This window comes from Epargyreus clarus, unplaced genomic scaffold (genome assembly GCF_041222505.1).
Source record: "Epargyreus clarus isolate Ecla_fem2 unplaced genomic scaffold, WU_Ecla_fem_2.2 ptg000003l, whole genome shotgun sequence".
Classification (NCBI taxonomy): domain Eukaryota; kingdom Metazoa; phylum Arthropoda; class Insecta; order Lepidoptera; family Hesperiidae; genus Epargyreus; species Epargyreus clarus.
In genome coordinates, this window is record NW_027332211.1 from 5,107,849 (window position 1) to 5,128,015 (window position 20,167).

At 36.3% G+C, this 20,167-nt stretch overlaps 1 protein-coding gene across 1 annotated transcript in view; it reads right to left on the minus strand.

The window, feature by feature from the left end:
* Positions 1-20,167, minus strand: part of Oatp30B (Organic anion transporting polypeptide 30B) — a 60,970-nt gene that overhangs the window by 13,452 nt on the left and 27,351 nt on the right. Inside the window, exons 3-8 of the mRNA XM_073084812.1 lie at positions 14,320-14,448; positions 10,379-10,540; positions 9,039-9,174; positions 8,031-8,247; positions 7,391-7,590; positions 3,805-3,946 (exon numbers count right to left, since the gene is read on the minus strand). Coding sequence (XP_072940913.1) covers positions 3,805-3,946; positions 7,391-7,590; positions 8,031-8,247; positions 9,039-9,174; positions 10,379-10,540; positions 14,320-14,390 — 928 coding nt within the window. The 5' untranslated portion in view covers positions 14,391-14,448. The remainder of the gene's footprint in view (positions 1-3,804; positions 3,947-7,390; positions 7,591-8,030; positions 8,248-9,038; positions 9,175-10,378; positions 10,541-14,319; positions 14,449-20,167) is intronic.

The window sequence follows — 20,167 nt, forward strand, 5'->3', positions numbered from 1 at the left end:
TTCAGATGGGTACTTTATTACAACCCTCCCCCCTCCCCCATTTAGCTTTCTGATTTGATGAATTTTGTAAATTTTGTTTTAGTCATAATCTACGTAATTAGGATAAGAAGGATACTATTTTATGTTTGAAATCTCAGTAATTTAAGCAGTTTATGATGTACCTACATGTATATCTCACAACACAACATACCACTTATTTTCCACAGAATAACTCGAGATCAGACAAACTAGTCATAATCATAAATTTGTTATTTCAAAACGATGTAAACCTTATAAACAAAAATAATTTTTAACTACGTACTTACGTACGTAACTACTTGGTAGACTCTACGACTGTGCTAAAATCCATAATCGTCCACAATCCCACGCTACGTCTTCCCAATTACTCATAATATTTCTTCCCCTATCGCTGCGATTCCAAATTTAATCGCGTTCCACGTCAACACCAAGGTCAAGTTACCTATTTGTCACAGGGGTGGAACAATCTGTATAGGTACGTACATCAGTTTCCTTTCCCTATTAGTCATGGCACTGACATTAATAAAATTATAACTCTCGAGTTCAACATTTGCGCTACTAAATTACATCTAAGCTGAGTTATAAAACAAGTATTATAATTCCTTTATTTAAGACTTGACAAATAAATAATTTAAATGGTATAAAACTGATAACATAAAACATTCTTTCATAAGCTCGGAATGCAAAGAGTAATGAAGAGATGAGGACATAGGTACTATGTAACGATAGGTACCTCATTTCTTGAAACCCATTAAACTCTTTAGTTTCAGTTTGTCACAAAGATACAAACATGTAAGTTTAGCCAAGAAATAAGATTCTCAACAATTGAGTAAAAATCGACAATTTATATATTAGCCTACCAACAACGATAAGCAAAAAATACTTATAATAAAGCAAATACTTCAATGCTTATCAAATATACTAAATCCACGCATCCAGAGGTCAAGGTTTGAAGCGAAAAATGGTCACCTACTGTTAGAAGCCGACAGATGATAAAACCACAAATGTATCGATGTCATTAATTAATCGTTACTTCCAGTAGGTAAGAAATATTTGTAACTTACTTCAACGGCAATGGAAAATGTCGCTATAAAAGCAATATGTACGTACGTCTCTGTATTCTCCAAAACATTCAAATCAAATCAAATTCGTTTATTATGGAATGTAGGTAAGCTACATTTTCAAGCTAAAAATGGTTGCGTTTCTATTTTAAACCCTCTACGATTTTCTTTAAGTACCTACTGGCCCAATCTATATTGGATTTTATGTTTTAGTAGCATACAAATATTTGTACGACCTTAAAATGTGTTTTTATTACACAGCAAGCACACACTTTAAATTTAGTAACTTATTAAATACCTATGATATTTAACATGATAAATAAATATCACTGATAATATTACGCATGTACTAAGCGTTTTAATAAGAAGAATAATAAAATTGATATAAACTACTCTAATGTGTTCTTATAATGTCTCTAATAATTGATTTTATTTTTAAGGACAACAACATTCAAACGCGGAACAAACATATTATGACAACGCATATTATAAGGAAAATAATTAAAATAACTTTCGATACTGTGGTTTTACGTAGATAACAACATGCCCGTAATTACCAATCATTGTTGAATATCTCATTCATTTTAGTCTCCAATGAATTGTTCAAGGATCGAAAATTATTTACGAGAATAATTTACATGGATTGGCCCATCTATTCCAGTGATAAAGACGAAACCTATTGGCCATCTATCCGTGGAGCTCTAAAAAGGTATGTCTGGCGGGTTCGTTGAACTGTGCCGTGTCTGCGCAGTTCGGTCTGTTCGGTTTATGATTTTTGGAATACGAAAAATATACAGAATTCGTATCATACGAATTATGTGTTTACGTCGTTTCTTTACATATTTAATTCATTCAATGCATATTGATGAAAAATAATTTATTGTACTGATTTGAAAAAAAATGACGTATTGAAATAACACTTTGATCGCAATTTCCCAAATACTTGTGTCGGCTATGGGTATGGACTTACGCAATTATTATACGCAACATTTTATAGATACAGAACCATACCTAATGACAGAATGATATTTTTTAAGAATTCGTAGTTTTGTACTCATTAATTTCTATGCGTCTTCTATTATTTTTCAACATTCTAAGGTTTACGACAGGGACATGGCGCGGTTACGAGCAACGCACAAGTTGTCGTAAAGAAGTACAGTGGAAGGTCAACCGGGGGGCAATATTGCCGCTACGTTTGATGCCGTAAGCAGGAATATGCTCAAGATATTACTTTGGATTAGATTGCCTATATAACGCAAGCCACGCTCGTATTGTTTAGTTCGGGTTTGTAAAAGAATAGATAAGATTTTCGTGTCCGTGACCAGTTATGTGCATTTCTGTATCAGATTACTATTCTTTTTTAGATATTTTTGTTATGATAGTACAAAAAATAATGCCGTTATACGGACTGATTGAGGTAAATTTCTAGACGTCTTCTGTATTTTCTACACTCTTAGGTTTACGATAGTGACACGGCGCAGTTACGAGCGGCGCACCAGTTGTCGTAAAGAAGTACAGTGAAAGGTCGACCGGGGGCAATATTGCCGCTAGGTTTGATGCCGTAAGCAGGAATATGCTCAAGAGATTACTCAGGATTAGATTTTCTATATAACGTTTGAAACAATTGAACATTGTTTTTTTTTCGGATAGTTTATGCTTTTGAGGGATTTTTATAACTGTGGTCATTTAAAATTATTTATTAACTGTAATTTTGTGCTTTTTCATTATGTATTTAAATATAAAAAATATATATAATTTGCATGTCATACGAAACTAAATAAAAACAGTTATAGAACTAATAGGTCTATTTAAGATGCAAATGTTCAACTTTCAATTTTTTGAACTTAATAAAAGTACGATCAATAAAAGCGAACTCAAAATGATATGCGATCTAAATAAATTTATATTTTCAGACTACAAATAATAAGACATCATTATAAGCAGACAAATGCGTATTACTGTTACTGAAACAAAGTACCTATTATTGGTACAGGTGTCTTGTAAAATAATGCTAGAGGAATATTGTTAAGTGTAGGGTAATCCACCTTTATCCCTTTCCAATAGTTATATCCTCTAAAGATTACTTGCCCATAATGGACAGCTTTACAACAGTTTTTACAACCAGAACCTATCAGCATATACTACTGCTTATTATAGATACAGTTATGCTCCTGGATTGACCATGGTTTGACCATAAAGGATTCTAACTACCTTAAGAAATAAATCCATCAATGAGTACCATTAACACCTTTTTTTGTTTACGAGGGGGCAACCTTCAAAAGGTACTCGACGACGTGGGAGCGACGCTCATATGTGGGATATGTGGGATTTTTACCGCATTAAAACCCCCCCGGTGGCCGTCCTCCAAGCTTGGTGGAGAACTACGGGATCTCCGACGGAACACAACCGGAATCCTCCAAGCGCCATGCCCCGATCGGGATCTGCTCTGGGGGAGCAGTTTTCGCTCCTCCCACACTATGTAGTGTTTACGACGGTATGCGACCACACATACCGCCGTCCTTCCCGGGGTCGCTTGCTGGACGGTTCGAGCTCCCACTCTTGCCGCCCGCAACCCCGGAAGCCCCCTTTTAGTCGCCTCTTACGACAGGCAGGGGATACCGTAGTCCTATTCTAGTCCCGGGACTACAGGGACAGAGTACCATTAACACCTACAACTAAGGAAAATTTAAAGAATAATTAGATAAATGAAAGTGACACCACTTACCAATATACATGCTAGAGGACTCCGGTCGAACGTGGTCGTCGACGTATGTGGTGCCGAGAGTGAGCAGGGGTGAGCCGCCGCAGCCGAGCAGCAGTTGTGCCACCACGAACACCATCACTGGTACGAACGTGCTTGGTGAGCTCTGTGGGGAGATATAAGGATTAGGTTGACGAATACAGGTGGCAGAATTTAATAGGTCGTTGAACTCTTTGCGGTTCTTTCTGCCGTATAATAGTAATGCCAAACGTTGCTGTGTTCTGGTTTGGAGAATGTGGCAATAATATCTCATGCTTTTGAGAGATGTTCCTCAGGGTTAGCAACGCATCTTTGGTCGATCCAGGTAGGAATCTAATCTTGTCTGGGGTTGATTACAGATGGCCATGAGTGGACTGCGTGCTCGCTTGCTATTTCTATATTATAAACATAAAAAAACCGATGACGGTAGACTGTGGTGACAATAGACTTATCGTCATTAACCCATTACTGTCGGCTTCCTAGGCACGGAAGTAGAAACGTTTAACCTATAGTTCATCACAATAACCAAGTGTCGTTTGGGAGAGTTCGCACACCTTTAAAAACTTATTTTAAAGAACTCTTAGACATGTACCTACATTTTCTCACAATTTTTTCCTTTACCAGGAAAGCAAATGATAGTTTGATACGCACATAAATTCGTGAGGCGTGCCTGGAGTTTCAACCACGGACGCCCGAATTGAAAGGTCGAATTCGGACGCGTAGAATATCACCGTTTATTCAGTCACATAATCGAAGGTAACTCGATAAGGAACTCAGCTCACGGTTCGTGTACGAACCGGCTCACGGTTTAACTCAATTTGTAACTATAGATTGAGATATAGGTACCTACTTAGAAATGTCCAATTCAATGATTTAATATCTGTATTTGATACCTCTATAAATCTCTCTGATATTTCTATGAAAAGACATACACATCTGCAACCGAACATAGAACCTTTTTCGATCACGAAGTCGTTTAAAAAGACTGATTTAAGACAAATAGATTGTGTGCCGCATATTTTTAAGACTTCAATTGCAGTTTACGTGAGTTGAATATGTACTTGTAAGAGCTCAAAGTTAAGTGACACGTCTTTACCGTTACACGTATGTCTGCAGTAGGTTTCAAGTGTGCGTGAACATATTTATATTAGACATTCCAACTTAGGGATAATTACTTTCTCATGGCAATGCATTTGTGATCAATTTTATATTTTGTTACAGATGTCTTGGGTTGTAGTCACTAGCTTAACGAAATCCCAAAATTATCGCTTCATATTTATTTATTAGGAGATGTATAAGGAAATTTTCCATGAAATATATTGTCACGATTAAGATTGTTTTCCAAGAGTTTTCTCCGCAAAGATTTCACATAGTTTTAATAAACGGAGGTTAAAGTTTCCCGAGTCAAACTCCGTGGGCGTCGCAATATCGCCTATTAACACCAGTTAACACTCAAGGAGCTATTGTGATGCCCAAACTCACACATAATCCAATAGCTAACATTACGCCAACGTTGTAAGTATGACAACTTCGTATACAACACAGGCAGCGGGGGTCAACAAACACATTTGTTCAAATAACACTCTTCGTGAAAATAAATTCCGAAGAGTAAAAGGTTGAGCTGTTCCTTTGATGTTTCGCTGCTCGTTTCAAGTCTTGACTTCTTTCTTAACCCTACAGATATGCGTAATTACAAAACGATCAACTTTTGTACAGGTTTCGAAGCATTACTTCAACTATTTCTGTCTCAGCAATAGTGCTTGGTAGATACGAGCAGATTGAGGCTGCATGACTCATATCCATTACCGGTATTAAATGTCGGTTCCATATCTATCAATTATAAATCCGAACATTTTCGTCTTGGTTTCGTAGTAGTCGATCGTAGGTGTTTTAATTTACGTTATATCGGGTTTCAGATTACTGACCGTCAGGAGTCTGATACGGCTATAATTGAGGCTGCTAGAACCAGAGCGGCCTAATGCATTTTAATGATTTTTGACCTATCTGTATTTTCGTAATATAAAAAATGTTGTATAGCCTGCGTAAAACTGTTAGTCCGCTCTGAATATAGAAATGAATCGCGTCGCCATAGTAAATTGTATGACTACACCTCCTCGCAACAACTTCAGAGCTGACTATACACTTTTACTTTCCTCCATATTGTAAATCGATTTTTGTAGTTAGGCTACTTTGGCTAGGGTTAGGCTACTTCAAACAGCCTCTACTATTGTTGGTGTTATGTTGTTTCTAGCTATTGACTAGTTCTATTCCCCCGCTATTATCCACGTCACTATAGCGTTAATGAGGAAATGAATATATGTATCATGGGGATATGAATATATGGAAATAGCAAATAGGAACGAAGTCCACATCAAAATAGAACAAGGGCTCTATATGTGGACAACATAACAGATACATTTGTTATCTGCCTGTTCAATACTTTACGAATATTAAGTTGGATCGCATCATGTATACGTACAATATTAAGCAATTGCCATAATATTAAGTAGTAGGTAATTGCCATACTTTTTTATAATATAGGAGTAGTAGACGAGCACACAGTCCACATGATTTTAAGTGGCTACTGCCGCCCGTGAGCATCTCTAATCAACCCCAGATAAGATTAGATTCCTACCTAATGTCGGCCACAGATGCACCCCCACTCATAAGGGCTAAGCTGGAACGCCTCGGAAAAGTATGTCTCCCTTACTACAGATTTCAAACCAGAACACAGTAGCGCTTAATACTGCTGTTATGAATATAAAAATAGACGAGGCGGTGGTGCCGTCGGAGTGGAATCACACAGAGTTCTACCACCTCTTACCACCTTACTCTTTAAAACACAGCAGTACCTAATATACTACTGTTCCAAAATATAAATGGGTATAGACGGTGCCGCCAAATGAGAACGACGAAGTTTCTATCGCCTCAATACCGGTCAAAAATGTAGCGCAGCAATAATAAATATTGATACAATTTATCGGATCTCAAGCCGCCAAGGACGGTCGAGTCTGTCGCCTTGCGGCACTCGGAACGTATTTTATGTTTTTACGATTTGTCATCTAAATGTTTTCAGGGTTCTGTTCCCAAAGGGAAAATATGGGATTTTATTATTAAGTCACCGCTATTTGTCCGTTTGTCAGAAGGTTCTCTTGAATCTTAATATATGGACGCTTGATTTTTTTACAGTATTAAGTTTAAAATAAACGAGGGTCCGTGTAAGGACACGAAACCAGTATTTTCGTTTGATCTAAAGAACTATGCGAGTTATGCGAGTTGGACTTGTATTTAGCCAATTTTTATAATACTTATTAGTCATCATTTCACTGCAATTAAGTTCAATATCAACACGTCTTCAAAATAATGTAACATTTTAATTATTTATTTTAGCACCTGTAACATAAATGTAACATAACAACACCTGTATCCGTATGCTTGGAGTTCTGTGAGTTGTCTGTATGTTATATCTGCCTAGTTAGTGTAAGTGGCCTCGGCCGTTCTAATTAGATCAATAAAATAAATAAATAAATGGACCAAAATAGATAACTTAATGTCTAATGGCATCCCTTACCTTTATACAGTTATCAGGCCTGAGGTTACTGGGCGGGAGTCCTTGCGACAATCGTCCGAGTCCCATGTCTTGTTCTAGGGCCCGTGGTAGCCTGCAGATGTTGTCGTCGGACTTGTTGTTCGCTAACATCTCGCTGTTCGCCTCCGCTATGAAGTGAGGCACCACGAACACTAACGACCCTATACCCATTATTACAGCACCTAAAACAGTAATGGTAAGTGTTAATCAGCTCTCATCATGTTTTTATTATGAACGTTTTATGTTTTTTTTTTTGTAAATGGAGATTCATAAATGTAGATAGCTGTAGGCTAGTAGTAGTAGTTCCTCAAAGTAGAGTACGCGTAACCCTTGAAAAATGACAATCGAAGGCGTTATAAGAGAAAAACGTAAGCCCATTCGCATATGCAATATGTATGATGATACACGCAAGATCAAAACTTAACTAATTTTCTCCGTTATTTTGTATTTGTAATAATGTAAGCTACAAGTTTAAGTAAGTAAAGACTAAGCGACTTCGTTTACTAAGGAGTTCTATACGTCAATATATTTAGAATGTAAAAATAAACGACAACAACATAATAATGAAAATTACATATGTATCACAATATCGCTAGTACATTCATTATTTCATATGACTTACCGACAGCGATCCAAACGGGAATGTGCCTCCTGCTGCCGAGATAGGACACAAAGATGACGGTAATAACGTTGCCGATCTCGTAGCTGCTCGCAATCAGTCCCGAGAGGCTCGAGGGGATTTCGAAGCGCTTTTCGATTGTTGTGATCACAGAGTTTATGTATCCTGAGCTTAACGCCTGCTGCAGCGTTACGAGGAACGAAAGGAAAAATACAAACACCTGAAACAAAACAGAATATTAGAATAATCATAATCACAAATCATTATAAAAACAGAACCCCTGCTTGAAAAAGCCTATGGTCACTCCCACAATTTAGACGACACCTCATATGTTTAAATTGATTAAGCTGTTTAGCCTGTAAAGCACGCAAAATACTGAAACATATGTACATACATACGCTCGAAAAACATCAAACACAATGAAAATACAATTTTTAAACTACAATTTGAATCTCACAGAAAAAAAGTTTAAACATGTCGTTAAACTAACGCTATGTAAAAAAGCGTACTATAAAGTAAGTGATTATTTGACTGACAAAACGGTGTGGTCTGAATTAGCTCCAGCTCCACATGTACCATTACGTTAAGTTACATTGTCAAAAACATTTTTTTTTAAAAAAAGATGTGTGTTATGGAGTTTCTTTCGCCGCTTCTTCTCCATAACGAAACACCTTGTGAAGTGGTGGTAGTTGCTTTGACATTCAAAAAGTGATCTGTAAAGAACCTATTTTGAATAAAAAATTTTGATTTGATTTGATTTGATTAAACAATTCAAAAGGTGGCTTTACAGCTAAAGATCCATGCCTTCCAGATAACCATAAGGTGCGAAGTTAAAGTTTTAGGGTCAAATACCGTAAACATTTAGGAATATGTTGAAGATAGCATAGCAAAATAATAATCAATACAAGAAAAAGATAAAAACAAAAAAGATCGTGCTCCACTTATTATTAACACCTGATTTTAGCGCTACGGACCAATTATATAAGCGTGTTACGTAAAATGACTTCTTACTTTAATACTAGAAAATCTTTGAATAAAAAGCGGCCTCCACGAGAGAATGCCGCAGTCCCTTGCGTCATGAGGAATGTCTAATATCTCTGGGTACATTTGGTGGGGTTTCTCCTTCTCTTTTTCGCGTTCTCGATCCCTGTAAAAGACATCATATATGAGCTATCGTTTTATGATGCACTGGTACTTATTGTTAACCCATTACTGTCGAATTGCTGGGTGTTCCCTTAGAGCGAGGGGGGATTGGAACATAGTTCACAGGTAGCCAAGTGCAAATTCTTAGACTTAACACGTCCTCGAGAGCTTCTTTTTAGAATTCTCACGCATGTAGGTTTCTTCGCGATGGTTTCCTTCATCGTTTAACAAGTGATAATTATTTTTTAACATACACATAACTTTGAAAGATCCGAGATGCACGCTCGGACCTTACGATTAAAAGTGTTTGTCATTGTTTTTTAACCGATAATTAAAATGAAAATTCAGTATGACATGTTCGTAATATGGTTCTTTTGGGCGTGGGTGTTGGTTGATGTGTCATAAAGATAAAGATAAGATATACTGTTTGTATAACACGGATAAGTAAGTTCCTGTCACTGGACTTAGCTAAGCCAATGTGGCATATCCATGGCGGTAAATATTTACATGTTCAATATTGATTTAAATGTCCTTGGATACGCAATTTTTGAATGACCTATTTATATTTGTAGGGTTTTTTACCTATCTATTTAACTCCAAGATAAATTTTTGCTATTCTTTTAAAAGAGAGCAACATTAGCAAAGATTTACAGTTTTACAAAAGTATCAGAAATATTACAGATATATACGTTCTACGCATTGTTATCTTTCTTGAGTGAGTCATCGGGTGAGCCTCGTATGACACGCTTGGAAAAAAATATTTATCTGAAAACGTCGACAAATAATCGGCAAGGAAGCAAATATTATATATTTTTATTTGGGATTGAAATAGAAGTCCATCTGACTGTACAACTGTATTTCCATTGCTGGTAATAACTACTTACCAACTAGCTCAATATAGAACAGGAGTTCTGCCTAAAGTCGATCATACGTAAGTTAGCAGCGTTCATACTCTTCCATACAAAGGTTCAGTTCATACGTTAGAAATAGATAAGGCGTTGGTACCTCCCTGATCAAACAATACAGGTTCTACCGATTTTTGAATCCGCCATAGTATCAGCTAACAAGACACCTTTTACCTGCTTGACCTGAGTATGTATATAATGCTTATTGATTAAATTTAAGTGTAAATAGTCAATAAAGAGTATTCTATTAATCTATCTTTTATTTTAATGGTATTTTTTATCTCTTTCGGGTTTTATAAATACCTGTCGCATATCCCCGCGGAGGGGTTCCTGCTGTGGCACTTGACGGACTCCCTGGTGGGCAGGGAGTGCGGCGCGCTGGGCCCGGCCGCGTCGCTGGTCGCGCCCTCCGCGCACCCGGACTCCGCGTACAGGCCCGTCATCGCGTACATTGATTCTTGCCTCCTGGTACAATAATAATAATTTTTATAAAAGCTTTCCACACTCATAGCCCCGCACTATGATTCCCTGTATCGTATGCTCGTGGGAGCCACGGACACGCACAAAGACGAACAGATATTTAAATTCATCATATCGATATCTGTAATAGCTAATTTGGTGTACGTATACATTAAAATGTTTTCTCTTTCGTATTTTTCATATATAATGTTTAATTTTGTAGAAGACTTGCTAAGCCCGGTTATGCTTCGCTCTCGCTTAATCTAATATTATTTATGAAGAAACTTAATAAAAAGTCTGTCTAAATTTCGGGATAAAAATATAAAATATATAGAAATTTAACGTTGTGCAAAAATAAGTTAATCCGTCGTCTAATTAAGAGTTTTTCGGACACAAACATATTAAACTTTAATTGTGATATATATATGAAGATGAACATGTTGATTCACACTATGTGAAATGGTCTCTGAAGATTATCTACGAGTATATCAAATCTTTAATACGATAGAAATCTTACTTATACATTAATACACCATTCAGAGTAGAAAACATGAGCATTCATTTCATCTGCTTTTAAATTACGTTGCTCTACTTATTTAACTTTACAACAAGATAAACGTCATATAATCCCTACTTAAGTTAGATTATCTAACTTCGTAAGCTGTTATCTAACTTAAGTAGGTAGATTCTTAAGAAAGAACCATTTTTAAATTAGATTGTGACAACTATTCTATGATTCAAATGAGCAACACATCCACAGCTTCGGAATCCATCCATTCTTTAATTGTTACAGTATAACAAATGAGACGGCACTTGTTAACAAACATGCAAAACATGTATACAAAGCAATTGGTTGTATAAATATAAAATATTCTCACGAACATAACCGGCTGTATCGAATCCATACCTCTCCAACAATAATCGACGTTGCTCAGCTGTTGCCGCCGACATATTGGCGAAACCAATAACGGAAACTATACACAAACTTTCGGGTGTTATCCGTTCAAAATATTACAACGGAAAATGATTTTAACGAATCGATACCATGTTTTCACTTGAAGCACGGTACGAGATACGATGATTAACGTAGGATACGCATATTTGAATGGTGTATGTGGTACGTGCTCTTGTGACATACTAAACACGGGGCAAGATGACTAAAGCTTTGTCTACAGCGAGTGATATCACAGGTGCGATTAGCTGGCAATGTGGAGCGGTGTCGCAAACCGAATTATTATCAGTGAGCGTTATCGGGCACAAAATCAGCGCTATCGGATACAAAATCTGTGAACACGTGTTCAATATTCTCATACTCTACACGGTTACATACACAAACAATTATTTTCTGAAATTTTCCATTCCAAACTAGTTGTAAACGGTACGTGTGCATCCATACAGATGAATAAATTAAAATTCAACCGAGAAAGGTTGAATTTTAATTTAATCAGTTTTACAAATGATTAAATTAATTTATTTTTAAAAATGTATTAGAACAGTTATGGCTTGACAGGGACGAAGCTGAAGGAAATGGTTTTAGATCCTGTGTTTAATGTTCCCCCTTTGTTAAGCTTCTGAAACGCTGGACTTCAGATATTTATTTGAAGGTAAATGTTTGCATACATTTTGAATTGCGACTCCACTGGATCCTCTGAGAGATCTTATTGACAAAGGGGATACTGTTAAATTCGCAAATACTAAATAGATAAGCACTAGAATTTAAATTCTACAATCTGAATTTGTTTGAATGGTCTTATAATTACCTATAACAAGATAAAAACTGACCGATTACTATTATCTGATACCATAAACTGTTATGAATGAAAACAATAAAAATATTGTAATCATTAGTATCAAATCAATTATAATAAGATTTATATGATAACGGATATTTTTTTAAACCAATGACATTAATATTTTGATTAATAAGCATAATTATCGTAATCATGGAACAACAGGAAATAATGAGTGTAGGTACGTGTTTTTTTCATGTTAAAAACAAACTACAGTAATGTATTGCAAAAATTGTAATGCTTAGTTCACATTTGCATTATTTTCCTAACGAATGACCACATCGTTATCTGTACGTACGCACACAATATTAAATTTTAACGCTAATTAGAAACACTTATTCTCGTATACTTACTAAAGTCAACAGTGACGCAACAAAAGTAACAGGTTTATTACAAAAAGTAAGGCCGTATTCACAAAACGTAATGTAGTAGCCAAAGGTAATGAATGGCACAATAAAATTGAGTTTATAAGAATTTCATTTGAAACTTCCTTTTAAGTTATATTGGTCATGATGATAGATAAAATAATTAAAACCCCTATTGAAGGTTCAGGAGCGGATAAATAATAACACGAACAAGATTTTTAAAGAGTTCCAAAGTTTTTATACGAGGTAATTTGAAGATATAGATAAAGTCAGAGTTCCTTTCTGACGTGACAAATTCGTCACAATACGGAACGGAAGATCGTTAGATAATTTGCCGGACTTTAGCCGTCAAAGTATACAGAAGATATTTTTAGTGCAGCAATGTGGAAGACAAGGCCAGTGCACCGAGTGAAAAAGAAACGTTTAGCTCACCTTATTACAAGAGCTACTGAAAGATCGTTAGGAAAAAAACGTATCGATCAAGTGTAAACACATAAATATTATTGGATAGCAGATAAACGGACGTCGTCAATCGTACGTAATTCCTTGATGCTGACTATAATATTTTTATACATTCACACTACCTTCTTTTCGGTCGATTATTAAGCTTATATCATGGAAATTGTTTGTAAAATAAATGCTTTTTATTTTGGGATTACGCCAAGACGCAAAAAGGTTTTTTTTTTTTTTTTTTTTTTTTTTTTATAATATGAGAGTAGCAGACGAGCATGCAGTCCACCTGATGGTAAGTGACTACTGCCGCCCATGGACATCGGAAATCAACCCCAGATAGGATTAGATATTCCTACCTGAGGTCGGCCACAGATGCGCCGCTACCCCTGAGGACTAAGCTGGAACGCCTCGGAAAAGTCTATCTCCCTTACCACACCCTTCAAACCGGAACACAGCTGCGCCTAACACTGCTGTTATTAGGTAGAAATAGGTGTGGCGGTGGTGCCGCCGGAGTCGAACCACAAAGGGTTCTACCACCTTCAAAACCTGCAAATAAAACTGTCTGCCTTTTTATATGGGTTTTGTGTTTTCCGGGAATATTTAAGGTTCCTGGCGTAAAAGTTAAAAAACCGTGCATCCGGGTATTATGTGGCTACGGCGGAGAACCCCTTAAATAATAAAACACATGATTGTCTGTTATTGTTGACGTGCCTGCGTCATACCTGGGTCCTTTTCTGTGTTGATACGGCGTTGGCGTCCTTCGTATTATGTTGTTTGTCGCCCTCTGCCTTCATGTGATTTTATCAGTTAGTGATCATTACTGTACCATACCTGTGTCATTTTAGATATTGTTGTGCGGCGTCGGTGCCACCTCCGCTTTATTACTTCTTGCCTTCCCCACAGTATCTCCCTTTAAGTAGATGTGAACGATTGAACATAACTATACTCTATTCTACCTGTATCCTTTGTTGTGGTCCAGTGTTGTGGTGCGATGTTGTCGTTCTCTGCGCTTTGTTGCTTTTCGCTAATTTAATGTGATTTTGCCAGTTATAGGTAATGTCACCATTCCATATATTCGTTCCGTTGTGGTGTGACGGCGATACGCCCTACACTCTGTTTCTCCTGGCTCGTCGTTACAGAGTGATTATCTGTTAATAGTGCTATCTCTATACCATACCTGTGTCCTTTCCTGTGTTGTGGTGCGGCGTTGGCGCCACCCGCGCTCTGTTGCTTCTCTCCTTCTGTCATCGTGTCGTTCGTCGGGTCTCACCGCGCGCCCATACCACTCACAGTGAAATGCCTCCACCTAAACAATAAATAGACAAATATTAAAACAGTATTAGATACCAATTGAAAAATTGTTATAATTTATTCTGTTCCAGCAGTTACATGAGACGTTATGTTTATGTACTTATTTGAAGGAGTGGTTAAATACGTTAATAGGTACGTAATACTGTTAATAGGTAAATATTTTTGCCCATATTCAATTCCATCGCCGATCGCCACACCTTATACGGCTTATTAGGAGTGTATTGGCAACACCATTACGCCATCTTTCGAGCCAGAACGTAGTAGTTAAAGCATTAGTGCCATATACAGATATAAACAAGTTAGGAACATGCGACATTCTAAATCAGAAGAAACGCAACTATAATTGGCTATATGTATAACTGCTGTATATTTAGTTTCTCCAACTCTCGTATGAACGTTAGTTGGACTTTATGTAAACAAGCAGAGGACTGACGCTCCTATTATATAAAAACATCCTGAGTTCTCAAACCGTTTTATTAAGAGTGCACGTCAAGCACACACCCACACAACATATTTGTGCAAACAAAGTTATTTGTTTCCTTACTAAGAATGGAGGTATTAAAATAGCCCACATGAATATGAATGACCACCCCGCGGTGCTCGACACTATAAGCGTCAGAGCGCGTCATTGTTCCCATGTGGCTCGATTAGTCCCCAACATTGATCTAATTTTGTCGATAACTTAAAAACGTCTCGGCAACATTGAGTTGTGCTGTTATTAATAGAAGTAGCAATCAGTCGAGCAGTTCATCTGCTGATGATCTTTACTGTTAATGGAGTTCTCTTACAACTTGAATGTCCAAATAGAATAAGAATCAACGGGATTATGTACATATCACAAATGCGTTAAAGTAAAACGCAAAATGTACCTAATGATTTTAAACGTTAATTTTTGGCTAAGCTACTGTTTGTATGTGATGAATATCAGTGGTCTAACGAAAACATCATTATCTAAAACTTTATCAAAATATGACGCATCTAAACTACTACTACGAATATTGTTAAAGCGTTCTTAGCTCCGCAATTTATCGTATAACGTAATACGTACTAAGATTTATTTTAATCATCACTATCAACCCATTAATTTCGGATTAACTTTCGGATATTAGTCTCTTCTCACAATGACAAGGATTTACGTTAGACAAGTTTTCTGATTGTGAATTGGTAGATCACAGTCCTTTAAGATTTTTTACAGTACGTTAACGTGTATTTACGGTTATTTTCTTACAAACATTTAATTCCGTACCCAGGTTTGACATAGTTCAAGCAACGTGAATTAAAGCTTGTAATACTATAGTAATTGCCTGTTTCCGATTATACAAATTGATCATATCAATACGGGTTAAGTGATCGGTCAATGTCTCGATAATTGAAAAAAAGATGACCCCTAGCACTTTGACCGTATACGAAATTTATTGTCATTATTCAAGTAAAACTACTAATGTGGTAGAGCTCTTTCGTTTTCGCCGGCGACGGCACCACGGAGAACTTTTAGTTCTGTCATAAATACATGACACAATGTTAACACTGTTAACCTTTACCCTGAAGTCCTTTTTTACGAGGGGGAAACCTTCACACCTTGAAGTACCTATTGTGTTATTGAAGGGTGTCTTAAGCAAATAATTTTTTTCGAGACGTTCCATTCCAGTTATCATAAGTAGTTGCACATCTGTATCTGACTGTAGGTACCCAGGACTCTATGGAGTTTTTTACAGTTAGGTTATCCATGGCCGACTACTTAACATCAGATGGGCTGCAGAATCGATCGCTGCTTCTACTACTAAAAATCACATTATAAATTATTTTGCTCAAGATTTTCTGTTTAAAGGGATTAAATCATAACAGTCGGTTTATAAGTTCTGTATCTGTAGTGTTATTGACATATTGTTGTTGATTATTCATCAGGCTTACTACATTACTACACTGGGTTATCGGTGTGTCACTTAGTATTAATGTTAAGAGTAATTACATTTAATAACAACGGGAACATCTGTCTGATATTACACATTACATAAAATTACTTAACTCTACATATGTACGTAATAGGACTAGCACAGATCAAGGAAAACGATGACGGATCAGTAAATCCAACTAATTACTAAAATGCGGTTTCGTAATTTGACATATTTCATTAATTTCATTATAAATATTTCATTATATTTCAACTATGTCCTTACCATGGGTACCATTTAATAGTCTTAAAGTTTTAATCTAGTTAATTTATATGTTTAACCTCCATATCAAAGCAGCAAAGAAAGCAAGGTTCCGTGACAAAAATATCTATCCCTCGACACCTTTGTCCCTGTCTATACAGTAAGGCCCTTTGCTTCTGTGGCAAATATATTGTTCCTTTGATCAAAGAGTTCGACTATGGAAAATGTCGCGCGATCAATTGCCTAGCACGGCACATAAGAATAAAATCGCGAACTTGCGTAATACAAGGAAATGAGGAAAATTGCACAGTGTTAATAAATCAAGCAGGTTTAAGACGTCACAAATTCGTAATACCTAATTCCATATTTCACTGTAATAACTATTTTTAGTTTTTATATGCTAATACTAGATTTAATAGTATCATTATTGCTAATGTTACGTAGGTATTTGGTGTTCAATTGATGATATTAAAGTTATATCAAGTTTTCGTTAAAAATCCATTATTTACAACGACGTCGGTTCTATAAAAAACTAAATTAGCACACGTATAAAACATGTGCTTTTGTTTACACTTACAATTTGTAGTTTTTAGCAGTAATCACACTTGAATTCGCGGTATACCGTATAGCTATCTCAGTCATCATAGATACCACACTATGGCTAATAGTAAATAGTCATGTGCAGCCACAACGAAGCTCCCACGGCTAGAGAATGACGCATTTATAACTGTTCGCTGGTTGCCAAGCTCACGACCTGCCTAGTTAAATATACAGGTTGACCGCTCTGGTTCCGTTACCCAGGATAGAAGCTATTCTCCGTTTTTTGGTAACATGATAGCAGACTTAATTAAATAAAAACAACTTGATATGTGTTGAAAGGTGTTATTGTCATTACTAACTTAACAGTCAAACCACAATAGAAGGATTATTTTTTACGTTTTCTTCAAACAGCTACAGTTATTATTGCATACAGTTATCTATATATCCCGAGCTCTCAAAAGCACTTGATTTTTATTGCCATAACTTCCTGCCACATAAATTACAGCACTTGTCTTTCATCCCTCCTACGCGTCTTGTTTTTGCTCTTTTTGCGGAACGAATGGATATAAAAACGATAAGAGGAAGACCGCGGGCGAAACAATAGTCATTCATCCAAAATCTTTCAGAAGAAACACAATGAATGAGCGAGAGTGAACGTTAAAGGAACCGTTAAGTCACTGTTTTCGTCAGTATTCGCCATAATTACTGATGTATTGTTTACATTTTTTCCACGAATCATCACGGCCGCTAGTCCTAGTTTCATTGTCTCACTAACGGCTTTTGTTACCGGTAATAAATGTAAATTAAGTAATCGTCATTCACTGCGGTATTCTTTGATTTGACCCATAACTAATATACAGAGTACTAAAGTGTTGCAAAAAATGGATAAGTTCTCTGGTATTGTCATTAAAAAAATTGATAATTTTGTAAATATCCCTGTTTGGGTTAAGATTTTAATGGACAATGGACATACGGCCAACACTATTGTTCGCCTACTACTACCTACGTTAAGGGACGTACCTTAATGTATGATATTCTATTCTTTGGTACATTTTCATCTTAAGATACAGAAATAATGTAGGTCAATGAAGTACAGATGCTCGCACCCGTTAGCATCATACAACCACAACTAAGTTTCTTTGAAGTAGCTGCGAACGAGCTGAATATGATACAATTGCTTGTAGTTAAGTACATAAGTAGGTACGAGACTATTCATGAGCTTCTTGCCACACGTTGGTGCCGTGGAATCTAGTGTGCCTTGCCGTTAGTAGTTACTAGGTACACACAACAACGGAATATTTAATAATATAGTTTCTTCTGCATATAAGTATTTATTATTGGATAAGTATATACTAAAAAAATAAACATTTCATTGAATACCGGATTCATTGTAAAATTCGAATAGATGCATGTTCAAAAGCTTTAGGTTTTTATGCATTTTTTACAAATTAATACAAATATATACCTACTGCCTGCGTCTTTAATCAATGCGAAGAATGATTTCCCAATGTTGTTTTACCATTAATTAACAAAAGGATTCGTCAGCCAGATCTAAGTAGGTCTCCATTACTCCTTCGATCCAATAAACGACAGCGAGGAGGACTGTAGCGATATCGGTATAACGACATACGAAGATTTGTAGCACCTCAAAAAACAATTTCGATGCAGCCGTACCTGCATCGTTACACAACCGCTTTGCAGTGTGAGGGCGATGCCAAAAATGTAAAACTCACGAAAGTGGAATATGAGAGATTAGGCCGTCGATGCTGAAACTAAGTTAGTACCCAATCACGTTCATTGCCATGTTACTCGACCTTGCAACATCTCGGTAATAGCATGTGGATCCAATTTAGTGTTGGCTTAGCAGTTAATACGTTAATGGCATAAAATTATGAGAAAGACACACCTGGCTACATATAGGTGCCTACGTTGGAAATTAAGACCGATATTTAAGGCGATTTTTTTAAATAATACAGCAGTAGCAGTTTAGTCACATGAGATAAATTAATGATCAAATAACATATCGTATAAGTCTTAGTGTTCTGCAATATATTAGAAGATATTTTATCTTTACTTTTCTGGCACTAATGCCGATGAAAACTTTTTGACTTCTTTTTGTGCATTTTCTTTTCGTTAGAAACAACAATATCCTTAAAAATAAACGTTGCGGGTGTAGTCACTCGCCTAAACTAGTAGAAAACATATGTGTGACGTATGTACAATTAGGGGCTTACTCACCAAACATGCATAACTATGTGAATGAAGTTATCAGATAAGAAGGTTACGTACGTTCTTGGCATAAGCACTACGTAACATCATTAGGTAGTTGCTATTTTAAAAAGTAAAATTCAATAAGCACGCTTACTTAGTTGTCAGCTTAAGTTGCAACTGCTTATACGTAACACAACAATTATATCATCGGCCTGCTTATATCTAAGTGAAATATTTATTTGCAGAGTTTTAGACGGTACAGTTACATGACTATGACAACTTAACTGGTTTCTTTGGCGTTTTATTTTTTGGATTTTTTCTCAGAATTATTCATTTTGGATCTTTTTCAGAAGTAGAATAATCTAAAACAATTAAATTAAGGAAATGATAACAAGCAAAAAAGAAGAAATATTTCTTAAATTTGGTATTCGTCTTATCAGAACTACCAAATAAATTACAAAATTATTTAAATGCTATCGTACAGAGAAGGATAACAAGTTTAAAATTCGTTTCAAGACCTATCAATACATTACTGATAGTTGTCACGATAACTTTTTTTCTATTCGAGGATGGTAACATTACTATGCATGGGAGTATATTAGTGAGTAGGCTTCTGGGAAACATTAAAAACTATGGGTTAAATTTTACATACTTTTCGTACAGCCCAAGGATTTATGTTGTTAATATTAAGTCACGCAGAGCCTACCGTGCACGTGTCTATCCATTATTTTATTACAGGGAAGCGTTAGGGTGTTCTGTGAAACTGGGTGTGCGTCCAAGGTTGTGGTAGTGCGTTCCGGTCGATACGGA